Source organism: Agelaius phoeniceus, chromosome 13 (assembly GCF_051311805.1).
Source record: "Agelaius phoeniceus isolate bAgePho1 chromosome 13, bAgePho1.hap1, whole genome shotgun sequence".
Taxonomy (NCBI): Eukaryota; Metazoa; Chordata; class Aves; order Passeriformes; family Icteridae; genus Agelaius; species Agelaius phoeniceus.
The window spans coordinates 16,314,763-16,341,322 of NC_135277.1; the positions used below are offsets into that span (position 1 = coordinate 16,314,763).

Consider the following 26,560-nt stretch of genomic DNA (forward strand, 5'->3'; position numbering starts at 1 on the left):
TGCTAGCACAGGAGCACTGGGGCTCTGAACTGCACTCAGAACAATGTTTAATCAAATTATTAAGAAGACAACATAAAACAGAGGTAATAAGCACAAGCAGAGTCCTTTTAGTAGACTGGAATTGGGACTTTCCAAGGCTGCTCCCTGTGTGCCATGAGTCTGCCAGCCAGCAAACCACCTGCAAAAGTGAGGCAGGCATCACTTTGGATCTGTGCAAATCAGGGGGCATTAAAACATGAAGAGAGCCAAACAATATGCTGTGACTGTAAGAATGCCTAATACATAACACATGAGCAGTCCAGAATGCCAGTGAGGAGGGTGAATAGAATATTTGCAAGGCAGCCCCAACAAAGGAGGGAATGATGAGGAGGACTCCATTGATATCAGAAGGCCAATTAATTACATTATTATACTATATTATTCTACACTACATTACACTATGTTACATGACATCTAAACTGAATGCTAACTGAATCTAAACTGCCAAGCACTCAACTCTGCACACACTGCACAGAATCTCATGAGCAACAGTCCCAACACACACACACACACACACACACACACATGCTTGGCCCTGGTAGGCCAAGGAAACAAAACCCCATCACCTTGGGTAAACAATCTCCATATTGCATTCTACTTTGGTACAAACACAAGCACAGCAAATGATAAGAATTGTTTTTCCTTTCTCTGAGGTTCAGAGAATGTGAAACCCAGAAATATTCTTGGGAAGAATTGTGCCTTGGTTTTCTCTGTGAAGAGAAATGTGGCTACAGGCGAGGGCTCAGGAAGCTGAGGAGCAAATTCCTATGTCAGCAGAACTCGAAATCAACCATTTCCTTCTCAGAGAAAACCCACAGGGTCAAGAGCAAAAGACCACTGAGGAGTTACTGTTCTGCTCAGTGTCATTTGCACTGCTCCTGTATAGTTTATGGATCTCAATTTCAGTTTTACCTCTGACCATCCTGGCTGCTGCAGGTTTGAAGCCTGGTGAGAATCTTGCTACAGGGGCAGTGGGGGAGGCAGTCCAGCAGCCCAGCAATTGGAATGCTGCAGAGGCAGTGGTTTTCCCTTTAATTTTTGAAGGTCCCATTCAAGGTTCACCTCTCTACTATTTTCTGACAATAAATACCATTTGCTGCCCATGAAAGGTACTGCATGTCAGATTTAGGGAACAGACTGCAGCAAAACTGCAAACTAAGCTCCTGTGGAAAATGCCCAAGTCAACTCGTGGAATTATCACCAAAATGTCCCTACCTACATCCTGAGCAAACATTTATGTTTCTGATACACAAAGAGTGAATTTACAAGAAATGACAGAAATCTTGTACAGCCAGCTTCAACCCACCTACTCTTTCTTGCTTTTTCTGCTTATGTGGGGAAAAAACATCAATACTTTAAAAAAATAGATTTTTTAAGCTCATATAAATTCTGCAGTCAGTCTTGGAAAGCACAAGCACCCATCACATTCCCATCCATTCCAACTGATTTCAGCCAGTAGGAAGAAGGAACTCTTACACAGTACAGCATGAGCAAAGGCTTTTAAACCCACTAAGCAGTTGATTATGGCATGACCATGTGTGAAAAAGGCCTCACATCACACCTAGCACTGGTCAGGGGAGGAGGTTTTGGTCAGAGGTTTCCGATGTGGCACCGCTCTGTTCTGGCCATGGTGAGCTGAGTGTGCTCAGCTCAGAGTGGGGATGCTGAGCTGCCTTTTCAGTGCTGGCACTTTCCCAGGGCCAGGCAGAGGAGGGCCAGGCTGAAAAGCTGGGGTTGGTTTTGCAAAGGGCTCTTTGAGTGCCCCTGTGGTGCAGCAGAGCTGGGAGGCAGCCCTGGAACAGGAACAGGAAGAGGAAGCAGCAGCACAGCAGCTCTTATCACAGCAGGGCACCCCGAGATAAGAGCTGCACTCGGGATTTCAGCACACACAGCAGGGCGCTCACTGCTGTCCTGTTCATTCCAGGAGAGCACGTGCAGAAAGGCAGCAGTAAACTTCCCAAAACACTTTGTATCAGGAGGATATTTCTAAAAACACTATGAAATTTTAAAGTATACCAGGGGAAAAACCACCAAACATAAAACAAGTGATTGAATTACAGTGAAAGGCCATGCCATGACCTTGACTGGAAATATCCAGTCCAAGGTACTTGGAGATTCTAAGTCATGTTTAAGTCTGTTTGCTGCTCCTCTACACATACAAAGCCCTTGGCAGAGCACTTGACAAGGAGACTGGCAGATCAAGGGAACAAGATTTGAAACACTCAGGGCCAGTACCCAGTGGTATGATGCAAGAATACAATTAATTGATTTAACTCAGTCAGAACAACTTACTTTCAGTCCAGGACTGAGATATCATGTGTGATACCACTGTGGATAGAAAGGATTTCTTTCTGACAGTTGAAAAAGATATTGTCAAAATGATGCTTGTTCAAAACTTCACTGTGCCCTGTTCTCACTAAACTTCCTCCTCACACCAGTAGTTATTTCCTTTTTAACTCTGGAAAAGTGGATCTTAAGTTTTTGTTTTACTAAAACTGTTACAACTAAACAAGACATGAATACAAAACCAGTTTGATTTAGAGAAAAATTCCAAACATACTCATAACAGATTCAGTTATTTTTCTCTTTGAATATCTGTAATAATAGTTTATTTGGATCAGGTAGCAGCATTTAGCATTTTCAGTCCACAGCTATGTGAGAACACTCTGATACAAGCTTTGGAAAAATATCATTAGGAACCAGATGAGGAATGAACTTTAATAACTAAATATTTTGAAATTTAGGAGAAAGTGGAGGGGGTTTAAAAGCTTTTTTTTTTTTTTTTTTTTAATATTAGCAGATAATACATTTCAAGTAATTCCTAAATGAGGGCAGATTAGGCTGAAGGAAGCCCTGAGAGCTCTGCTGTGGCTGTCATTGCTCGTGCCAGCCCCCCTGAGAGGCAGAGCAGGTACTGGGGATGGATTCTGTTCTGTTTAGCACCACACCAGCTCAGCACTGTCCTGCTGGGTACTGAGCAATGCACCCAGTGTCTGCTGTGGAGATTTTCCTTTTCCAGCCCTTCCTGCCCATCAGGGTGGTGCCACTGCCCAGCTGTACCCTGGGGTTACTGTCCCTCTTCCCTCCTGCACCCGGCTCCCTACAGAGAGCAGCTGAGCAGGTGCTGGAGATGCTGGAGGTGCTGGGATGAGCCCTTTCTGCTGAGAGGCAGAGTTGCCAGAGCCCTGCAGCTCCCAGAGCCCTGCAGCAAGCCCAGGTGGAGCTCTGGCCCTCCCCAGACAGGACACACAGCCTCAGCAGCACAGGCTGCCCTGGGGAGATGCTGAGGTGCTGCCAAGCTGGCTCATCCTGCAGGAGCAGGGAGAGCTCTGAGCTGGGCTATGTAAAACACCTCTAAACAAAGCCCTGGCTGGGCAAGCCAGGTGCCAGCATGGTTAGGAATGCTCCAAGGAGAGCAGCCACTGCAGAAGAGCCCAGAGTTGCCTCACCACGGCCACAAGGGCCTGATGAGCTCATGCCACTGTGACCATCACCAGCTGGACATGCAGGGTGTGCCATGAGTGCTTTGTGCATGGGTTTGAATCGTTTTGCTGCAGACCATCACCAGCTGGATATGCAGGGTGTGCCATGAGTGCTTTGTGCATGGGTTTGGATTGTTTTGCTGCAGACCATCACCAGCTGGACATGCAGGGTGTGCCATGAGTGCTTTGTGCATGGGTTTGAATCGTTTTGCTTCAGTTCAGTCGATTGGAAAAGCTATTTATTGAGAGCTGCTTCAGTAATGAGGACAGCATTTTAGTCTTTCCTCCTTGATATTATGACAATAGGAGCCTTTTCACTTCAAAATGTGAACTCTTGTACTTCAAAAAGCCTTGCAGTTCCCTCTGAGCACCCAGCAGCAGGAGGCTTAGAGGAATGTTCTGGAATAAGGCTGATCCTTAGGGAGTTAAAGACACAAGGTTCCTCACCTTGGTGCCACCAGAAGGTAAGAAGAAATTATGTCACCCCCCAGCAATCCTGGTGCTTCCTACCCCCTGGGCAGGGAACTGACACTGCCAGTCTTCCCTTGCAGCTTTCATAACCAAAGCAAAATCCTCAGAGCCTCTCCCTGGTGGCTGCAGGAACCAGAGCCAGCCCTGAATCATCTCTGCCACAGTTAACCCCCCCATTTGCCTGGGTGGTTACCCATGGGAAAACCTGTACCAGGAGGGACAGGGCACAGTCTCAAGGCACAGATCTCACAGGAAGATGCTGATGGGAGGGAGCAGCATTGTTCATCCTCAGTGGAAAGAAGAATGGGTATCCCAGTGTGCTCACTGTCATCAACTCTGCTTGCAGACTTCCATGGCTCCTTTCAAGTGTTCTAGGAAAAACTGTTCTGCTTGAACTACAGCACAGAAGTTGCAGTTTATAAGGGTTTATAGGGTAGTTTATAAGGTTCCAGTCCTAGAATCCCCTCCACATTTCTTTTGTCTCTGAAGGAGCAGTGCTGCTCATTGCACTGGAGGGAAGCAACTTTGTCACTGGGCAGAGGGGAGGAAAGGCTGCCCCTCCTTTACTGGGGATCTTCAAGAAGGAAACAAGAAGAAAATCCCCAGGCAGAGAGCAGAGCACGCGTGCAGAATTAGGGGGTGAATTTCAGGACAACACAACTCTGCTCACAACACTGAAATCCCTGTCAAGCACTTTCTTGTTGGTAATTATAGGCCTGTTGGACAACGAGGAATAACTAATCTTTTTTAGCAACAAGGATTAAATCCTCTTTTACAGCCACACAGGCTTTGACTAAGCAGAATCCCTTTATTGGCCATGAGAGGAATTACTGGTGGTGAGTCAAATTGCCCTCTTCCAAACAACTAGATTTTAGTATAAGCAAATGAGGTTTTACACATTTAATGCCTATATTTATTATCTAATTAAAGCATTTTTTAATTTCTAAAAAATATAAAATAAGTTCTTTGACTATTCATTACTTCTTAGAATCATAGCAAAATCCTTTCTGAGAAGTACCAAGCACTGTCTGACTAGTGCAGCTTAACAGCTTTTGCAAAACCACTCCATCAGAGTGCTAATTATAACACAAAATGGTAAATGGAAAATAGAATAGAGGCGAGACAGCTTAGCAAGGCTAGACAGTTGTTTAATGAGATCCAATCTTGCTGTCTGATTGTCTTGACAAAGAAAATGTGGGGTCAGTTATGGTGCTACACAGGAAATCCTTAAGACACTAGATAAAAACAAAACAGGGCTGAACAGACAAAGCAGGGGAAGAACTCTAAAATGGGCAAAGACACTGATCTGGGGGAGGTGCTGGATCCTGCCATAAGACCTGAAGAATGGGCTGGAAATAGCTGTGCTTGAAACAAAAAGGTAGAATGAAATATTTTACAGGAGGTATCTGATAACCTTCAAGAGTGAGGTAACAGAAAACAGATAAAAATCAAAGCTTCAAAGTACAAAATGGGAGTAAGAGATCAGTAGTGAAAAAATCCAATATACTCTGAGACCATGTTGAATGAAATAGCAGGAGAGGAGAGATTTGCAGATATATCTGTAGATCATGGCTCATTTAAGTGCCACTGCTATGATTTGATAGTGAAAGAAGGCAAATACAATCCTCTGATGGACCAAAAGTGTTTCTTTGAGAGCTGACGTTAATGCCATGGTACAAAGCATCACTTGGTCTTTACTGGAGTGGTAAAGCATCATCCTTGTCCAACAGGGATTTATTCAGCCTTGAACAAGTGCTATAACAACACATGGGAACCAATGGGATGACAAAGCAGAATGTCAGGAAAGGGCAAAGGAGGTTTGTTTGTTTGCAAGGAGAGGCTGAGAGGGGATGCAGTTGTACAACATGTGAAAAAAGAAATAGAGCCGTTGAAATGAAAGGGAAACATTTGTGCGAGTAAGCTGAGGCCTGAGTGATTGATGGCTCCCTTGTGGTTGGAAATTAAGAAGCAGAGCTCCAGGGTGAGTGACCAGAGCAGCTCACACTTGTGTCTCACCCTGGCTGTGTGTTTCCTGTCCCTCTGCAGCCCGGGCAGGCGGCACGAGCTGCTCAGGGCACAGCCAGAGCTGCTCCCTTTGCACCCTGCTTTGCATTTCTGACCCTGCTGCTTCTGAAACGGGGCCTCCACATTCTTTGGGAACACAGAGGAGGACAAGAAAGCAAATTTTGAGAGGACTGCCCCCCAAAATGAAGATAGATTGAGTGTCTGTAGTAGGAGTTCTCCTTAGGAGCCAAATCTCTCTGCAAGGGCCAGCCAGGGGAGCAAAGCCCAGAGGAACCTGGCAGGCAGTGATGTTTCCAGGGGTCTGGTGAAATTCCCAGTGGACTCAGCCCATCAGGCTGCCCCCAGCACACTGCTGTGCTTGTGTGCATGGTTTTGGGTTGATAACAAGTTAGGGTTGCACTCCCTGTTTAGGGAATTGAATAGGCATTCTCTCAGACATAAAGAATTCTCCATCCTTTCAGCGTAACAACTGTGCCAGTTTAAAAGAGGTGGGGGAAGGCACCAGTTGAGTTTCAGCATTTACTGAACAAAGAGAGATATTGAACAGAAAGGCAGACTAACTTCACAGTGAGCTTATCACTGCCTTTGTTGCCTGTGGCAGTGGCTGACTGCTGTGGTGATACCAACCCACAGGATATTTTCACTTACCTCATGGGCAGCATTTCTGGGACAAGAAAGCTGTGTACACAGCTATGAGAGATAGCTGATTGCATCTGAAAATGTACAATTAAAATGCTGGGGGTGTGAGCTGGTTGTGGAGCATCTGACCACACTTTCTGCCAAGCAGAGGGACCCATTTATGGTAATTTTTTTACAGCAGTGATGCCTTCTGCCATTGGAATGTCCTCAAAAAAAAGAGAGAGGGGGGAAGTGCTAAGTCCATTGCCTGGGTATTATCAAGAACCTTTCCTACTTTTCTCTGTGAATGGCAAAACTTGCTGCTTCTCATTTATTTCACAGCAGGATCCCTTCCTGTGATGTGTGTGTAAATTGCCCTTGGAAACATTAGGAAAACGAATGTTTTGGGCTTGAGATCCTGTTTCTTCAGGGGTGATGGCTTTAACAATGGACTGTAGCACTGGAAATATTACTACAGCCTGTAGGTTTACAGGGATTGTCTGCAGAAATTGATCCTAGCTCTTGAAGAACCAAAAAAAAATTGTTCCTAGATCTGCAAATCTCCTGGGAAGCCCCAAGGCCTGTGTGAGCAGCACCTCACCTGGTGGAGGCTGCCATCAACCACCTCCACTCATCCCCAGAGCTCCCCTGCTCCTCTCCAGTCCCAGCAACAAGGAAGCAAAGGCACAAGCTCAAGTGCCCAGCAGTTGCTTGCCAGAGGATCTTTTCCAAGTACCAAAACTTCAACAGCTGTCTTCTTCACAGTGGTGGTGGAAAGCAATAAAGTAACCCATTTATTAAATGGTAACTGCTATGGGGACAGTGGATGGATGTATAAACTGCATTCAGTTCACATGTAAGGGCTTGTATTGTAGATAAACTGCTTGAGGGAAGGAACACACTCATTCTCTTTATGGTTTCACAGCCTGTGATTTTACCATAACGCTGTAACATAAAGCTCAGAAAACATTCACCACTACATTTTCAATAGCATTATCACTATGTACTGGTTAACTCAGGCTCCCTGTGGAAAAATGGCTTGTCCTGATCCTGTTGTGAGGCAGTGGGAGGAGCAGGAGCAGAACACAGAAATCCTGTCTGCCTGTGCTACGAGCCCTCCCATGAAAACACCGCTGACCAGGTGGCACAGACACTGCCCCACAGGCTGATATTGGTACTGAGCTGACTCTGACCTTTGCTTTTAGAAACAGGGTAAGAGGAATTAAGAAATAAGAATAAGAATTAAGGTAAGAGGAACTGATGTGCTGAACAGCTATTACTTTTTCTTTCTGTCTTCAGTGCAAGGAGTTCACCTTCCACACTGGCTACGAGGTGCTCGTTCAGCGGCTGCTGGAGGGGAAGAAGATGTGCAAAGATGTGGAGGATTTGCTCAAGCAGAGGTATGAAAATCAGAGTGAAAAAAGTGTGAACAGCCTCCTTTTTTGTCTCATTTGGCATCCAGAAGGGAATAGCAGGCTGTTTCTCAGTTTGGTATTGTTAGGAGCTTACATAGAAAAGCCTGAATAATTTGAATCCCAGCCTTGTGATGTGAAGGTAGACCAATAAAAATCTCAAAGACTTGAGAAGGGAAGAGGTTGAAAGAGTCAGAAACCCAGAGCTCCACTAAGACCCCTCATTATGGGTCCAGAAGTACACAGTAGCACCTACATTCACAAGTAACATTTTTAAGTTTCCCCTTTTGCAGGGCAAAAATGACTTGCACATTTTTGTTTCTCTTTGAACATGCAGTTGCCATAGGCACTGTTTCAGTTTCCTGCCAAAAATGAGACCTTTTTTCAAATACAAAGCTACATCAAATGCTACCTAAAGCCTTACCCAGACAGCCAAACCAACCCCTGTTGTACACCAACCTTAGCAGGCTTTGAGTAACGATGTTGTAGTTCATGCTCCTGATTATGTGCTTCTTGGTGCTTCTCAACAGCAACTATGGACAGCTGACAATTTTATGGGTGAGAAAATATGTATCACACTGCTTCTCTGGCTTCTTTGCCATTCATTTTTGTAGTTGTGACTTAGAAAAACAGCTCTGAAATTTGGTTCTGTTTTTAGGTGGTTTCAGCATGTAGCATAAAGCACACACGTACTCAGGTGTGACATGTAGGAAAGACCACACAAATATGGATTATTTATCCAGCAGGCATCTCAGAGCAGCTCATCTCAGCACTGTCCCCTAATGAATATTGCTCTGCCTTCCTGCTTTTTCTTCCCATGCTGTCCCCATCTAGTTTTTTGGGTTTAGGGTGGTTTTCTGAAGACTGATTTTAAAGCCCTGGTACTTTCAAGGGGGTGTGAGTTGTCAGACTCAAAGGTGGCCATTTCACCACCTGTGAAGTCTCCCATCAAAAGCTGAAGCTATTTAAGTTGCTTTTCTCAACCACCAGTGGAAGACTGTGGTATTGGAACACATCACACCATCCTGAAGTCACATCTGCCTGATGGCAGCTTAGCTGCAAGTATTTAAAATAGCTCCTTTGGGCCTCATACTGTGGCATTCACATCCTCTGAAAAATCCCTTCGCCCAGGATTTTTCTCCTGGGAAGCTGAGAAGCCTCAGAGAAAAAGGAAAACAATTCTTATCTCATTTGCTTCTCCTGTGTTGTGCTCATGTGGAATGTGTTTAGAGATTGTTTACCCACAGGTGATTGTTCCATTGGATTCTGCTGTGAGTTGTTTTCACTCATTGGCAATCAGGGCCAAGCTGTGTCGGGACTCTGGCAAGAGTCACGAGTTTTCATTAGAATCTTTTTAGCCTTCTGTAAGTATCCTTTCTGTATTCTTTAGTATAGTTTAGTTTAGTATTCTTTAATATAATATAGATGACAAAATAATAAATGAGCCTTCTGAGAACATGGAGTCAGATGCATCATTCCTCCCTGCAACAGGGCTCTCTGCAAATACAATATCAAACCCTACAGAGCTCAGAACTGCACTGCAGGCCTTGGGCAGTGCAGTTCTGCATTGGATGCTGCACATGCCTGTGCTCCTTCCAAAATATTGCAGAGGCTTCTGAAAGTTGCAGGATGAGGTTTTTCCTGGTTAATGGTGGAGGCACAAAGTTCTTTCTGTAAAGAAGAAAGAATACATGTACAGTCATTTTGCAAGTATTTCCATGAGGTTTTTCACATCCCAGGACCCTGCAGAGATCGTGTGTATGTGTGTGTGCCCGTGTGGGTACATGCCTGTTGGGGGGAGGAACAGGAGACGAGAAGTGGGCACTGAGTCAAAGATGTGATTTCCAGTTTATTGCTGGCAGATGTTTGTTTCAGCTCAGTCTCACGTCACTCATAGGAATGACCCAGCAGAAGATCAAAGGATGGGATGAATCTCTCTTCTAGAGGCTGCCCATACCATGTGCTTCACCTTGGGATTTCAATAAGGACTCCTGCAGCCCTGAAGCCAGCTGCCCTGGCCCTGGCCACACTAACACTCCATCAGTTTTCCAACCACAAATCCCCTAACTGGCCCAGAGAAAGGCCTAAGAGGTTTGGGAGTGAGAAAGCAATTGTATTCCAGAACAAAGCCAGGGTTAAAACACAAAGTATGTCCTATCTCTGAATGGCTGCAGGGAAACCTAGAAGCTGTGTGCAGGAGTGCTGTAAAGTGAGAAAAGCAGCACATGTGAAGAGATGGTGTCAGCCTCCTGTGAAATTCATCTGACCCTGGGCTAGTCCAGTCCCAACCATGCAGAGGTTTCAGGAGCTGGGACTGGTTTAAAAGCTGGCCATGCTTTTTTCCCATGAGATACTTGTGTACTGAGCAAGCAAAGTGGGAGTAATTACTGGAGTAATTTTCTCTTGCTGCACAGGCACTGGCACTAAGCAAAGCCTCTGACTCAGAAGTGTTTCTTGATACTGAAATCAGAAGACAATTACTCTATTCTTCTTCTGCAGCATTATGTGTCTGGAGCAGATTTCCATTTTGATGAAATTTCACTCATCTAACATGAAAAAGAAGTGGTGCCTCTGCATGGCCTGTCACCATATTTTGCACCCTGTTCCTCTAACAGGAATGCCAGCAGTGATGTAGGAAGACCCCAGTGCAACTCAGCAGTTCTGAGTGCAGGAGGGCAGCACATGCAGTGGGAGCCATGGGCAGAGGCCAGGCACACTCAGCTCCTGCTGCAGGGCCAGCACTGCTGCTCCAGTGCCTGACACATCTCCTTGGGCTGGGGAGAGTCCCAGGATGAGCCTGCCTCAGCTCCAGCAGATGGGGATTTGCTCCCAGAGCCAGGGGCAGCAGGAGGGGCCGTGGGACCCTCTCAGGAACCCACCCCAGCAGCTGCCATGGGGCAAAGCTGCAAGAGCAGCATTCAAACTGCTGGAACTCAGCAAAGGCAGACCAAGCACCTCCTGGCCAAGTGGGAAGACTGGTGGGACTAAAACCCAGCAGGGTTGTAGGGCCTTGCACCCACATCAAATTCGTTTTTTGAACAAAGAGTATGTTTCTCTAAGGTGCCAAGTTTCAGGCCAAAACCGTTTGAAATGCTTTGAAACTGCTCTTGAGAACTGGACCCTAAACAAAATCATCCCTCCCCCCAGGTGCTAGCACCAGGCTCTCTGTTCATTATTTATTATTGACCACTCCATAGTTTTTAGCAGCTACTCAAAGACTGACAGCTTGGTTCCACCCTGGTCTTGCACTCAGGAGAAAGGAAGTAACACATTTAGTACAAATACTGTTTTTAAAGAGAATAGAAGTTTCCTCCAGTACTGGGGGAAGGGAAAGCAAAGGAAATATTTGTATTTCTTTATTAACCATAGAAACAGAGCCACTGTCCTGAGTCACCAGTTACAGTTCCCCATTAGGTGAGGTTGTCCCTTCCACAAAGCTGCCCCAGCCTCACCACACAACCACCAGGGCTCCTCTGTCCTCAGCCTCCATGGCAGCTCTTCCAGTAGTGCCTCATCTTTCCAAAGGATGGAAATACTCCTGCTACCCCTGGCTCCCATTTATTCCCAACATCTCTTGAATGGAACCTTTGGAACCTGCTCTTCACTGCCTTCACAGCTGGTGTTTTCATGGATTGAGTCAGCCATCATTTTTAGGTTCCTTTTGTTCTGTTATGAACACCTTCATCTCATCTCTGTTCACCTCCTTCTTCCCATGAACCCATGTTCTGGGGGCAGAGCTGAACATGGCATTCCACAGGAATCAAAGCCATGAAGAGGGGCTTCATTTTTATCTCATTTCTTCCAGAAATAACTTACCCAAAGCATTTCAGAGGTTAACTAACAGCACTAGGATTGAGGAGACAGAGAAATCAACTAAGTTGCATTTCTGATGTTTTGCACCTCAAATACAATTAGAGGATTTGTGTAAATGTGATCCTGGTACCACTAAGAGAAACTGAGTAAGTTTTTCTTTTAACAGAGCACAAGCAGAAGAGAGATATGGGAAAGAGCTGGTTCAAATAGCCCGAAAAGCAGGAGGACAAACAGAAATCAAGTAAGGAATTCTTTTATTATTACTGCAAACAAAATTATTTTGGAAGAAATAGCAGACTCCTGTGTTTTGCCTGTGGATGAGGTCACAGCCACTCATTTCAGTGCATTACACAGCTCTTCCCAGGGAAGTGGGGAAACACCACAGTCCTTCACAGTGGGATTCACTGTTTGTGAATAGTTTCTATTTAGAAACTGTCAGTAGGTCCTTTCCTGAGTTTTTTTTTTATTTAAAGATTCTTAATGTTTAATGTTTGCTTCCAAAAGCAGACCAAGTGAAGGGGAAAAAAGAGAATGGAAAAGGTTGTGAAATGTTTAGGATGGTGGGATGGTGGCTTGACAGTTCTGGAAAGCTGGTGAACACTGAGAGACTGTGACAGAACAAATACAAAGACCCCAAAAATCAGCTTCTGCAGCAGAAAAAAGGCTTACCATAGGAATACAAAATGTAAATCTCTTTGAAGGGACCTAATTTGAAATAATTCAATGGGACTACTGAAATACACTAAGATGACATATATTTTTCTCTGTCTCCTCCATTACTATCTTAAATTATGTATAAATTGTGTTGGGAGGGAAGATAGATATTGGTATGGAATTTAACTTAATAAACACTGCTGATAAACTGCTGCTATTATTGATGGCAGCAGCAATAATGAGACATTTTGTCTTTATTGTAACAAGTAATAAGGTGGCAGAGGATGAAGATGAGGGGTCACAGAAGACAATCCTGAAAGAGAAGACCTCAATCTAAACACAAACCAGCTCTATTGATCCCTGGGGCCTGCTCCCCTCCTCCTCCCCATAGCTCATTCCTTAATTGCAGTCTCCTTTTCACCTTGATTTATCACTCCCAGTGCAAGTGGTTTCTGTCCATGTTTTATGGGAGAGCTTGACCCCAGAGCTGTGCCCTACCACAGCAAGGCTGGCACAGGCACTGCTGGGCCTCCCCAAGTGCTGGGAATGCCAGGGAGTGTGCAAGGCTTTCCCTGCCAGGGCTCCAGCCTGGCCCCTGAGCAGCACCCAGGGATGCCTCAGTGCCAGGAGATGCCTTCTGCATTCCTGGTGCCTCAGTTCACTGACCTCATGGGGGAAAAGGAAGGAAAAGAAGAAATATTCTGAAATTAAAGCATCAGGTTAAGAATGGATGGGTTTTTCTCAACCCAAAGGCCAAGATCAGCATTCCAGGATCAAAGAAAGGCTTCACTTCAACTCCTTTAGTGGCAACACAGGGCAGGCAGAGCAAATGTGTTCAGCAACAAGCAGCTTAGGCTGCCCTTCAGTAGCTCAGTGACAATTCATGGGTCTGCCTTTCCTCAAGAGATTATGAGAGTTTGATTTAGAAGCAGAGCCAAGTCCCAGTGTTGGGATATGGATCCAAGTTGCCCTCAAGTTGGGGGAAGTTTGGACTTGGGCCCAGCTCCACTTTGATCCAGCAATTTTATAGCTTGGCATGGAGGGAAGGCTGAATACACAAACAAAGCTGTGCTGTGGGGCTGATTTACTGTTTCCATAACCCACACCTGGCCAGGGAGAGAGCAGCTCTGCACTGATGCTTTCATCAGAGCAAGTGTCTCACTGTGCCTGGTCTGAAGCAGAGAGGACACTTTCTCTCATCCAGCATCCTCTGACTGTTTAAGGAGTTACACAGATAGTGAAGGGCATTTGTCCAGGGCAAACAAAATTCAGAGAAAACTAAAGCCTGTCCAGGGCTGGAACAACACAAGAAAATGCAGTGGTTGGTTTTGATGCCTTAAAATGGTTGAATTTTCTGCGTCTGTGTGTTCTCCTCAGTGTGAAATTTCTGTTTCTGTGACATTGATTGCTGGCAGCAGTTCTGCCCTCAAGGTCAGTCCTCCAGGGAGACTTGAGGGAGGGAATCTATGTACTCCTTATAATAAGAAAAGCTTGAAAGGACTATGCTGCAACTGTGCCAGTGCATTTTTCCAAGAGTTTCCTCTTTATAGGACTCCTATTTTCATCTAGCATACTAGGTCCTGATAGAGCTACAAGTACTTGATTGGCTGAGCAGGGCTGTTCACATCTTCAAATGCAGCTTTGGGTAGCAGTATTTCTTAAAGTCCAATGTATTTGTACCTAAAACTTCCATCTGACAATCACCAGGATAAAAGCAGCTTCCAGGGTGTTTCTGCAGACCTTCCTGTGCCATGCTATGTATGGAAGAGGAGCAGGAATTACTAATTTTAAATTACTCAGTCATTTTCTTGCTCATACAAAATTATTATCCTCTAGTCTTAAATTTAGCCACCTTTTAAATATCTCAGATACTGAGGCTTTCTGTTACTTCTCCTGGGAAATTCACACCACAGTAGTTCCCATAATATCAGGATACCTGATATCCTTTCAAAAAAATCTATAAAGGGAACATAAAAATTGCATCCACAACAAACACCCCAAACCTTCCAGTATGACAAAATTCCCAGAAGACCTTAAGAGAAACAACTGCAAGGCTGAGGTTGATATTTCAGCACAGTCAGGATAGCACAAAACAAGGTGCAGGGAATAAGCAAATGAGTAAATGGCAAGGACCAGAGCAGCCTGGAGAAGGTGGTGGCACACTGCACCAGGGAGTGGCCATTGCTGCAGAAAACGCTTCTCTCCAAAGCCTCCCCCATATTTTAAATGCTTTTATGTTTGAATCAAAGAAAGAAACAATTTCAACCTTTTTTCAGGCTTGCTCCTTCTCTCCCCAAATTCTGCTTCAGCTGGAGCAATTGCTGAACTCAGCTAAATGTATAAATAGATTCTACTGCCCTTTTTTGTTCACCAGAGACACAGATGAAGGAATGTGCTGCTGACTCCAAAGATTGTAGGGAGGGTTCACTGGAATGTAGCAGCAACTCTGGTGCCACTCTCTCTTGCTTGGAGAAGGCTGCAGGTGGCAGCAGCCATAAGGATGCCCTCCTGTATCCCTGGGATATCCCTGTATCCTCCTGCATCCCTGGGTGTTGCCATGGCTCCAGCCCCTCTGATGGAGAGCTCTGCCCAAGCCTGGCAGGGACAGCCCCAGGCCAGGCACACAGGGCCAGCACCAGCAGTGACAGCAGTGACCAGGGACAGAGAGGGGCTGTGTCCCCTGAGGAGTGCCCAGGAATGTGGGAGCACTCTGAGCTCAGGGCCAGCAGGGACAGGGCCTGTCCTGAGTGTCAGCAGCAGTGACTGAGCCAGGGCTTGCTGCTCCTGTGCACAGCAGGGTCAGGATTGGCCCTGGGAGCCCAGAGGTCAGAATGTGTCTGGCAGCACCAAAACCAGCAGGGCAGACACACTGCACCTTTTCTTATTTCTAGAAAAAGCCAGGATGGGGTTTCTAAAAGCAGCTGGTGCTGGATACCACTGACAGAGCAAACAAATCCAGCTCAAGAAGTCAAAGTTGCCTCCAAGTGCTGACAGCCAAAGGGCAGCAGCACTGCACAGGCTGCTGCTCCTTCCCAGAGCACTGCAGGGGTACAAAAACTCCTTCCCTCTTCCCCAGCCAGGGCACAGCTCTCACTCAGCACCTGCCACAGGCCCTGGCCATTCCAGGGCACAGAAGGATGCACACACTTCAATCTAAGGCTGCAAGAAGGATCACACAAGCTCAGACTAACCCCTTGAGCTGGATATTCTGTCCCCAACACTGGGTCCCAAGGGAACGGTAGAACAACAGGGCAAGCATATAAAGATATTTCTTCTAAATAATCTCCTGGCCATAGCAATCAGTAAGTTCACAGGATGCCACACCAGTAGCAGCTTTCTAAGGAATAGCCTCCACTGTTTTCTTGTTCTTATTTGAAGCCCTGAAACATTTTAGCATCCACTGAGTCAATAGGTAAAGCAATGTATGCCTGGTATCCCACTTTTAAAGCTAAAAAAATTAAATCTGCATCACCATTTCCTAGTCTCTACTCATAAAAGAAATTATAAAAAGGTGATGACAAACCTACAGCCATGTTTTCTTGGCAAATGACAGCTTATACCATATCCAGCAGGGGAGAAAGAACTACAGGTTTTGAAGTTTAAAGTGCAGTATTTGTACTCTCAGTGGTGCACACATGGGAGGGGATGTACAGAAACTGGGATTTTCAGCCAAGCTACAGACTGAGATCACAGCTGCAGTTGTTTCTGGGGGTGTGCACAGCAATGATGCTTCTCACACTGGAGATGATTTTCAGCAGAGCTTCAAGTGCCTTTAAGAGGAATCACCCTTCTGGCTGCAAGGTGCCTGGGAATCTCCAAGCAGAGGCTTTGGGCAGCTCCTCAGCACAGCAACATGAAAGCAGAAAATGCTCCAGAGCCCAGTTCTGAGCTGCAGGCTCAGCTTCAGCCAAACCTGGCCCTCTGGGAACTGTGTTCTGTAAAATAACTGATGCAAACACACACTAGCTGGTTAAACTCTGCCTAGGCTGACAACAGCTATTTTTGTCATTTGCTCTGCTTGTCTCTTCTCATGTATATAATTTCCTACATTTTTCATCCCTTTTTTCTACTACCACCTCCTTAGGACCTCAGGAAAGGGTAGCTCCTTCAAGCCCATGTGTGCTCTGCTCTTCTCTGTGGTGCCTGAAATAGAACATTTCAGTGAGTGGGAGGTGAGGGCATCTGTAATGAAATGCCAATTGCTGTTTCCTGTGGATAAAAATAGTGCATCTGTCACTTAATATACAAAATCCTCTGTATTACTCCACACAAAGCAGGCATTTTTGAACTGAAGCTAAAAGTCAGTGTGGAAGGTCACATCCTTCCATGGTTGCTTATTCTCCACCCAAATGTTCTGAACCCACCCAGAATTTATACACTAGCACTTTGAACTTTCAGGACTATGAAAATGGACCCAAGCCTCTGCTCAGTCCCTGTTCAGTTTGATCTAGATAAGCTCTCTGCTGATGAGGACAGGCATTTTTGAGCAGTGCTGCTCTTTCTGAGAGATGTGAGGAAATTTAGTCTTGTGGTAAAGGCACAAAATTTGTTCTGACTGTTTTAACCTTTGATTTGGATGTCACAGCTCATTCTGGAGCCACAAGGGATCTAATTTGATGTCAGGTTTACAGGGAGGAGAAGGAACATGGAGATGTTTCCTGTTTGCTCCCCTGCCCCAGGAAGGCCTGGGGTGATGTGTGTGCCCCCAGCCCTGGAGTGAGTGAGGACACAGCCCCTTCCCTGAGCTCAGGGCACTCCTGACACACACCTGGGGATGTCCAAGCAGCAGAAGGTGGATGTGAACCCCCCTCAGCATCAGAGGAGCCCTGCACAGAGGCTGCTGCTGCCTCCATGAAAGCCACAAAATGCCAGAGCTGTCCCTGAGCCCAGCCTGGTGCCCAGTGCAGCCTCTGAGCAGCTGAGAACAGCTCCTGTGGCTCCACATCACAGCCCAGCTGTCAGGGAGCTGACACCAGCCCTTCCAGCTGCACCCAGGGCTGCTGCCTTTCTGTTCAGAGCTCCTCTGAGAACAAGAAAACGCCCTGGCAAAATTCATTCTTCAGTGGTTTTGCCTTGTGCCCACTAAAGAAGGTCAGACAGTGCTGTGAGCCTGGCCTGGGACTGGGCTGTGCTCAGGAACCTCCTAAAGAGCAAAGAGCACAACTCCTCCCCTTAATTTCTGTTCTGCAGTGCAGACACAGCCCCAGGTGGGAATGAGTTGAGAGCAGATGATTTCAGACGCATCTCCCCACACTTTGCTACCCCCATGGGGCTTTACAGAAGGAATTGTTGGTAAAACAACGATTTTTGGGTGTTCCCTGTGTGCCAGGAGGAAAGGCAGATGTTGAGGGTGGCCTCAGAGGGGACTGTCACTGCTGGGTGTCACAGCTCTGCTGTTGGGCTCCACGTTTCTGGGGCTGAGGGGGGACAGCACTGCTGGGAGCTCTCTGTAGAGCTCATCTGGCACAGACTCCTCTCAGTTTCATTAAAGGTATTTTTGAAAATTGCAAGAACAACTGAACGTTATAGATCGTACCAATGTCAAAATAGAAACCTCCCAGAAAGGAAGGTGGGGTTATTTCACCAAGCAAAGGTAGCAAAGAAAGAAAATGAAAAAGCATCTGTGGTTTTCCGGTTAGAAGAACCTGTTTTACCTTCCTGTGTGCAAGATAGAAAGGGACTCTCTAAATGACTCAGTTAACCCAGGGTCTAAAGGCAAAGTACTGGGGAAAAAATGCCCAAACTATCAAGCTTAAGGCTGAAAAAATTGAAACAGATGAAACAGTGTGGTGCAGGAGTGTACTTGGTGAGAAGAGCTGTCACCCAAGCCCTGCCAGTAACGGGGCTCTGCTGATTACACTCAGGTGAAACAAAACTCTGCTTTTGATGGCTGGGAAGCAGATGGGAGTAATTCCTGATGGTCCCCGTGGCACAGAGGACTGCCCAGCACAGCTCAGTGTTTCAGCCTAAACAAGGTCCACAAACAAAGCACAACAAGCACAAAAAGCCAAAGCAAGACTGAGAACATTGTAAGAACATCGCAGCCACTAGATGGCAACCCCCCCCCAGGCTGCTGCACGGGCTCTGCCTGCTCCCTCCCTCTCCAGTCAGGCACTCCTGCTTCCTCCAGAATTAATTTTGACAAATCCAATCTTTAAATGTACAACAGGGAGTCGTTTAACAAACACACAGAGTGAATTTGTGTGCAGCCTTATTTTCAAGGAGACACCTGCGGGATTCTCCACGTGGGGGTGCCCAAAGGGAAGGCTGAAGCTCTGGCTTTAGCCAGAGTGGTTTATTTAACAGTCTTCCAGAATGTATGTGAAAATCTCAGAAGTGAACAACTTTAAAAAAAAAAAATCAAAAATCAAATTTTCAGTGGTGCTTGAATTGTTTTCAACCCTAGGTTTTCTAATTTAGCCACAGGACAAACCCCAAAAAATCAATTAGCACCAGAATGCTAAGCAGCAGCATCTACTGAGGGTGAAAGACTTTCAGAGTGTCCAGGAGAGTGAGATGTCCTCACTTTGGATGCCTCAGAGTAAAGCCCATATCAGTCCCACTAGAAAGCCAAACCCACCCAGAAGCAATCAGTAAGAGGTGCTATACGTCCACACCAGCACAGACAGAATTAAAACTCATTCATAGATCAGCCACAGGAGTCACTTCCATTAAACCCTGTGAGGCACTGAAATATTTCACTGATATAATCAGAACATCCAGGAGCAAATCTACAGCACTGCTGCTGCAGCCCAGGAGTCATAAAGGGAGTCCTGATGGATCCACAGGTCAAAATTTGATTGATTTATTCTCACCCAAGTGTATAATTTGGCATGATGACATATTTGCTGGCCCTTTAAGCCCTGTAAGGATCCAATTAACTGATTTTAGAAAATTATTATAAAAATAAGGAAGAAAATGGCTGAAGTCTATTTCAACCTACTTGCAGCAGTCAGCGGCTATGGAATTGGCTGGACAAATCCTTCACACAAGGAAGAAAAGGCCAGAGATTTCTGAAAAGGCCATTAGAGACCATGCAGGAGAGAAATGGATCCCTCTTTGGGTCACAGCCAGGTGCATTATTGCACAGAGACCCCCTGGCCTTACAGAGAGCCAGCAAAAGGAGAAAGCTCCATGGCTGCCTTGTGGCCATGAACTACTCTGGGAGCTCAGGGGCCTGGAAACCAAAAAAGCAGCAAATTGCCTTTGTCCTTGATATAAACTGAGAAAGTGCTATTTTTCATTATCTACTACAACAATTCTGTCAGGTTTTGCATAACTTGAATCACCAAGAACAAAGGGAAAAAAATCTCTGAGAAAGAGAAATCAACACAGAATGCAAACAGTATGTCCAATTTGCAACTGCCCTCTGTTTTTTTTTAAATTCCAGTATTTAACTGTTTCAGGCATGAAGTTGTTACTACATTCCTCACCTCCTATTGGAAATTAGTGACTGGAAAAGAAGATTTTATTCCTTGTATATATTTATTTTTTCAAAATAATCCATTAGGAAAAGTTATCTCTGCTGTTGATATTCAGCTTGTCTTTTACTGCCAAGCTTTTAATTAGCTGAAACTAATGCTGCTTGTTTCCTTTATGGTGTGAAAATTTAGTTTCCATCAAAATTTCACACCAGACTAAATTTTACAAAGCAAACTTCGAATGTATAAGTATTGTTAGGAAACCATTTAAAAATATTCAAAACAGAATGTTCTCCCTGGCTTATCTCAGGAGATTCACCACAATCTAATTGAAACATGATAAAAAAAATCAAGCAGCTCTTCTTTTCTGTCTGAAAGTCTTCCTTATATTTCTACAAACTTAAATCTGGAATGGGTTTCCTGGCAGTTTTTGCTGAGGACAGGCCCAACCTTTCCCCTCATTTGTGCATTTTTCTTATTCCTGGCAAGGCAGCCTCCCTGCTGGGAGAATGTTTGATCAGCAAACAGATGTCCAGCCACAATTAACACAGGGCAATTAGGATCCTTGTGTGCCTGTAGGGCTCCCAGGATGGCCCAGGAGATGCAGATTTCCCTGCCCAGCTGTGGGTGCACGTGGCTGGGAACTGATAGCAGCCTCTCCTGGGCTCTCCAAGTACAGAGATTTGGGGAGATTTGGGGCTCTTCATTCACCAGCTCTTCCCTGGGCTCTGCCTGGGGCACACCGGGGCTCCATAGAGAGCCCAGCACTGATTCCTTCCAGGAACAACTCTGGGCCTTGAGGAGATCATTTCCAGATCTGAAAATCTTCCAAGTCACACCCAGCCCTGGCTGCTGTGTATGCAAAGGCCCTGCCAGCCTGCACATTCAGAGCTGGAGGAATCTATTCAGCGGGAAAAGCCTCTCACACACCTTGTGCCCTCTCATCGCATCTGTGCCAGTACCTCTGGTGCCTCTAGAGCTGCATCTGCACTGGCCACAGGCAGGACATCGGTCTGGGGCTGCCTCTCGTGTCCCCATCCTGGAGCCGTGTGGCTGCATCCCGCAGTGTCCCCATCCTGGGGCAGTGTGGCTGCATGCCGCAGTGTCCCTGTCCTGGGGCAGCGTGGCTGCATCCCGCAGTGTCCCCGTCCTGGGGCAGTGTGGCTGCATCCCGCAGCTCCGTGCACAGGGGATGGATGGGAAGCAGCAGCGGTGCACAGGGCAGGGATGGGAAGCAGGAGCCGTGCACAGGGCAGGGATGGGAAGCAGGAGCGATGCACAGGGCAGGGATGGGAAGCAGGAGCTGTGCACAGGGCAGGGATGGGAAGCAGGAGCCGTGCACAGGGCAGGGATGGGAAGCAGGAGCGGTGCACAGGGCAGGGATGGGAAGCAGGAGCCGTGCACAGGGGATGGATGGGAAGCAGGAGCGATGCACAGGGGATGGATGGGAAGCAGGAGCGGTGCACAGGGCAGGGATGGGAAGCAGGAGCCGTGCACAGGGCAGGGATGGGAAGCAGGAGCCGTGCACAGGGCAGGGATGGGAAGCAGGAGCGATGCACAGGGCAGGGATGGGAAGCAGGAGCCGTGCACAGGGCAGGGATGGGAAGCAGCAGCGGTGCACAGGGCAGGGATGGGAAGCAGCAGCGGTGCACAGGGCAGGGATGGGAAGCAGGAGCGGTGCACAGGGCAGGGATGGGAAGCAGGAGCGGTGCACAGGGCAGGGATGGGAAGCAGGAGCGGTGCACAGGGCAGGGATGGGAAGCAGCAGCCGTGCACAGGGCAGGGATGGGAAGCAGCAGCGATGCACAGGGCAGGGATGGGAAGCAGCAGCGGTGCACAAGGCAGGGATGGGAAGCAGCAGCGGTGCCGCACGGGGGTGCTCGGCAGACGCGCTGCGGGCGCTGCTGCGGCGCAGGACCGGGCACCGAGGACGGGAATGAGGCCGCACGCAGCGCTCCACCCTTCAGGCTACTTCACCTTTCAGGGGTCGCTGCACCCCTCAGGTTACTGCTCCAAAAACCCCCATTCCCCCCGGCGCTTCATTCGTATCTACCTGCGAGGTGCAAAGAGAGAAAACATTCTCTCTTTGTTGTAAACATTCACGGCCACAAACAGAGTATGACTGAGGAAGAGGGTGCACAGAAGGAGAGGTGCTATTCCCTGCTTCATGGAGCATTTTATTGCGTTTCCTGATGGTAGCAGACTGATGCTATTGTGCTTGTTAGCATGGTCAGCTTTTATTACGAGGCCATTACGGGTTTTATCTCTATGTGGATCTTTGAGGTTCTGAGGGAAACCTTTTTCCCTGGATTCCCAATCCACCCTTAGAAGCCAGTATTAATACAGTGTCTTGTTTCTGCCCCACAGCACACTGAAGGAAGCGTTTGAGATGCTCAAGCAACGTAAGTATTTCCCTGTTCCCTTCTGACCTGGGAAACACAGGCACCCAATGTGTCCATCCTGTTCCCCACACCATTCCCAGCTTTTCTTTCACAAGCTGTGGTGCAAAGGGGAGGAAAAGGGTGCCTACTCAATCTGGTAGCAAAGAAAATGGCTTATTCATCACGTAAATTTTATCTGGATCCAGTCACAAGATAGGAACTCTGTCCCCTCTTCTGCAAACCACTGACAGCAAACCAGCTTCCTAAATGTGCCCAAGGCTCAATGAAACCCTTTCACACACACAAAATGCAGCACCATGAGAGCCAATAGGACCCTGTACCTGGTCACTGGCACCTGCTGTTTACAACAAAACTCCCTCTTGAAAAGCAGCTGCTGGACTGAGATATTTTTAGGGCCTGGGTGGGGGAGTTCAGCATTTCTGGAAAATGCAGGGTTCCATTTCAGAGGCACTGAAGCTGAGAAATGCAGAGCAGTTCCCAGCCATTTCAAACAGCACCAGCCAGGTGCTCTGAAATTCAATCCATCTTGGCTAATCCTTGGAAATTCTCAGCATGCAACCATCTAATGATTGGCCACTGCTGGCAGCAGCTCCCAAGAGCAGGGACAGCCCAGCAGCACACCCAGGCCAAAGCACACCCAGGGAGGATGGAGGCCAGAGCTCCTTCCCTCCCTCTGCACCTCAACCCCTGACCCTCAGTCCCAAAGAAAGGGGGCAGCTGGGGTAAATGGGGCCATGAAGAAACTCACTCTGTTCTTGAGCCCTCAGCGATGTCAGGGCATGCAGAAACACAAAAACCTTTTTTAAGGCTGCCGTGCTTGTGACAACTCATACAGCAGTCACATCACAGAAACATCTCCTAAAAAACGTGACTTTATCTTTAAAGACTTTCCCACTGACTGAATATGAATTCTGATTTGCTTTAGAAATTGAAAATGTTGGAAACTCTCACATCCAGCTGGCAGTAATGCTGAAGGAAGAACTGAAAGGAATAGAGGAGTTCCGAGAAAGGCAGAAGGAGCAAAGAAAAAAGGTGAGAAACTAGAGAAATGTTGAAAGAGATTGGGTCAGTGGGCTGTGCTGATGACCTGTCTCCAGCCATAGGCTGGGAGTTGTGCACAAGATCATAAAGCATTACCAGCATGCCCTGCTCCCTCTATAGACTAACTGTGGAACAAAAATCTCCTTCTGATCCCAGCTGGAAATAAAGTAATGCTCTGAACTCAGGAGCCAGAGGCTTTAGTCCCTTTTACTCTCTCTGGTGTAACTGCAGATGCTGTTGTTATTATTTCTGTAAGAACTTAATCCTTCCTTTTCTCTTTTTTATACCCTTGCTGATGTTTTTCTTTGATACGACCCTGCACAATCTCCAACACGAGCTAAAGGCGTAACACAAATGTTTAAAAACATGAAAGCAAATTAATGTCATGCTGGATGCAACAGCAATATATGCTGAATTGCAAATACATGGAATAAGTAGCATCTAGTTGATGTTATATAATAAAAAAATTGAGTATATTTATGGCCATTTCATCCCCTTTGACCTCATCAAGCCCTAAGTCTATTGAATAGTAGCTCTCAATAGAGACAGCAGGGACCACTCTCACACCTTCACTGGGTCTGTGGGGTTGAAGACAAAGACAGGACCATCCCTTCACTCTGACAGCATGGAGTGATGGAGGAGTAAAATAAATATTCCTTTCTTTGCTAATTTTAAACAGGTGAAAAGGCATATAACCAGTACCCAGTGCCACAAAAACTGTGTCTACAAGCCCCTGACACACAGGAACTTGGAATAGCAAAGAATTCTGAATATGAAAGTGGGTGAACCAGTGCTGCTACTGAGATCTGAGGTTGACAGTGATCTGATGAACTAAATGAGGCATTAAAAGACAGTGGGCACCAGGTTCATCAGTGTTTGTCCCCATTCCCTTTGCCACTGGGATGTGCAGAGAGGCTCTGTCCTGCTGACAGCTGTAAGCCTGTAACTCAACTGGGAACAGATAGAGGGGCCTGGGGAAAAAAAAAAAAGGAAAAACTGCTTTGGAGTCTTAGATAAGCTTTTTTCTCTGTCCAGCATGTGAGGAAGCCAGCATTAGACATGCTGGATGGTGTCAGCAGTTTTGGTAGCCTCCCAAAATGCTGTGATTTGTGCTGTACCGTAGCTGCCTCAGGACTGTGCCCAGTGTGAAACAAGCATCTGGGTAGCCCTGGGAGAGTTTTGCCTGAGCAGAATGTAAAGATTACAGGACCAAAAGTCCCCCTGAAGAAAGCCATCCCCTGCCAGTAGGAGCATATCTCACTGTCACATAAAGCTGGGCATCTCCCAGCTAAAACCATGGAAGAGAATCCAGCACTGTCCTCCCAACCCTGCCCTGATGACTCCAGCATGGAAATCAAATCACATTCAGCATAAAGGTGCCAGAAGCAGTGAATATACAAGAGACAGGAATTGTTTGGATTGAAAATGGACAAGTACCTGTGCTCCTGTGGGTGAGACAGGGGTTTGGTCTGCAGAGATGTGGGATCAAGCTCTGGCAGCAGCAAAGGAGCTCTGCTGGCAGAGCCCCCTGTGACTGGGTGCTGCAGCATTTCATCTCCTTAAGAAAACAAACAAACAAACAAAAAAGCAAGGAAGACAATGAAGATCTACATCCTCTCTGCTATTAATGGAAACCACTGAAGCAGAATTATCTGGGACTATTTTTTTACCTGGCATTTTGATGCTCTCTGTATCACTTAGAAACCAGTCATTTACAAAAGCAGAGTGAAGTAATTTTGCCCACAGGGAGGTGGCTATAGAAAGGCCCTGACTGTGGTTCTCCTAATCCTGCTGCTGGAAAGGGGAGGAAAAGTCCAAAGCAAGAAATGCTGACCTGTGTGTGTTTCTTACAGTACGAGTCTGCAATGGAGAGGATGCAGAAGAGCAAACTGTCCCATTATAAGAAAACCATGGAGGTAAGCAGGGAGGGCTTGGGCAGCTTTCCTGATGCAAACTGGCTCCAGGAGAATCTGTATCACATGTACCTCTATTTAAAGAAAGGTCAAAGCTGTGTGAGTGTGCAAGGCTGTGTGAGGGAGGGAAGGTGTCATTCCTGCTGTGAGGAGGAAGCTGATTTTCCCTGCTGCACCCATGAAAAGTCTCCAGAAGGTTAATGCAGGATGAATGGTGCCCCAGGTCAAACAGGATTTCATTCTCTAGGCAAGGGTGCTTAGAGGAGTAAATGTAATTTTTCAGTGTGTGTAAGTACAATTTTAAGAACAGTGGGGGAATCTTGTAGGCAGGAGGAACCCTCTCCATCTGGAAAGCTTGCAGGTACAGCAACTACAGGCAGCTGGGACTGGTTTCCATTGGGCAACTGACTCTAAAGGAAAGTAGCTGCAGACCTGTCAGTGCTACAGCTGGAGGTGTACTAATGTTTTTTTTTTTTTGGAAATGTGGTGGTTCTAAGTGCATCTCTAAGATACAGAGATGTTTGGTGCAAATAAAGATTTCTCCTGCTTCTGAGAACTACCCCAAGACTGTTGCCTGTGGGGTGGTGGCTCTGCCTCACAGCTTGGAGCAATGGCCAAGGCAGCACCTCACAACCCACCCCACAGGCACCCCGGGAATGTGGGATCCTAAATTCATCTCTCCTTGGCTCCTGGGCAGATACCTGGGGCACCAGTGGTGGTAGAGCAGCCTGTGCACTCCTGACCCCTGCAGGGAGTTGCAGTTGTACAAAGGAAACAATTTCAGGGTCGCAGGAAAAGGATTCAATCTGTGCTGTCAGCCCCATTCCAATGTTTCAGTTCTATTTTTCTGCCTCCTTACGGTGCCATTGGGATTTTTTTCTATCGCCCACCCTGGGCACTGATGTGCTGCCCCAGACTGCAGAGGAGGAAGTGGCTGGAACACCTCTGGGGGGAATCCAGCCTTGCTGCCTCAGGCAGAGCCTGATGTGTGATCTCTTTGCACCAGTCCAAGAAGAGCTACGAGCAGAAGTGCAGGGAGGCGGACGAGGCCGAGCAGTCCTTCGAACGCACCAGCGCCACAGGCAACCCCAAGCAAACAGAAAAGGTACCTGAGAGGACACAGCTGCCCAGGGGGAAAAGTGGGGTTTACCTTCTCCAGGTACAAGAGAATACAATTAATCCATTCCACAGGATGCCAGGGGCTTTGTTTTGAAATTAACCCCAAAGAGTTCTCTGGGAAGGGATGAAGTTATCTAATTAATTTATACC

General features: G+C 46.7%; 1 protein-coding gene across 3 annotated transcripts in view; it reads left to right on the top strand.

The window, feature by feature from the left end:
• Window positions 1-26,560, top strand: part of PSTPIP1 (proline-serine-threonine phosphatase interacting protein 1) — a 56,621-nt gene that overhangs the window by 14,947 nt on the left and 15,114 nt on the right. For 2 of the 3 annotated variants that reach the window (XM_077185644.1, XM_054641770.2), the window contains exons 3-8: window positions 7,935-8,035; window positions 12,027-12,101; window positions 22,303-22,337; window positions 23,263-23,369; window positions 25,232-25,294; window positions 26,298-26,396. In XM_077185644.1, coding sequence (XP_077041759.1) covers window positions 7,935-8,035; window positions 12,027-12,101; window positions 22,303-22,337; window positions 23,263-23,369; window positions 25,232-25,294; window positions 26,298-26,396 — 480 coding nt within the window. Of the gene's footprint in view, window positions 1-7,737; window positions 7,848-7,934; window positions 8,036-12,026; window positions 12,102-22,302; window positions 22,338-23,262; window positions 23,370-25,231; window positions 25,295-26,297; window positions 26,397-26,560 lie in introns of those variants that run through there. The other variant, XM_077185645.1, reaches the window with a different exon arrangement.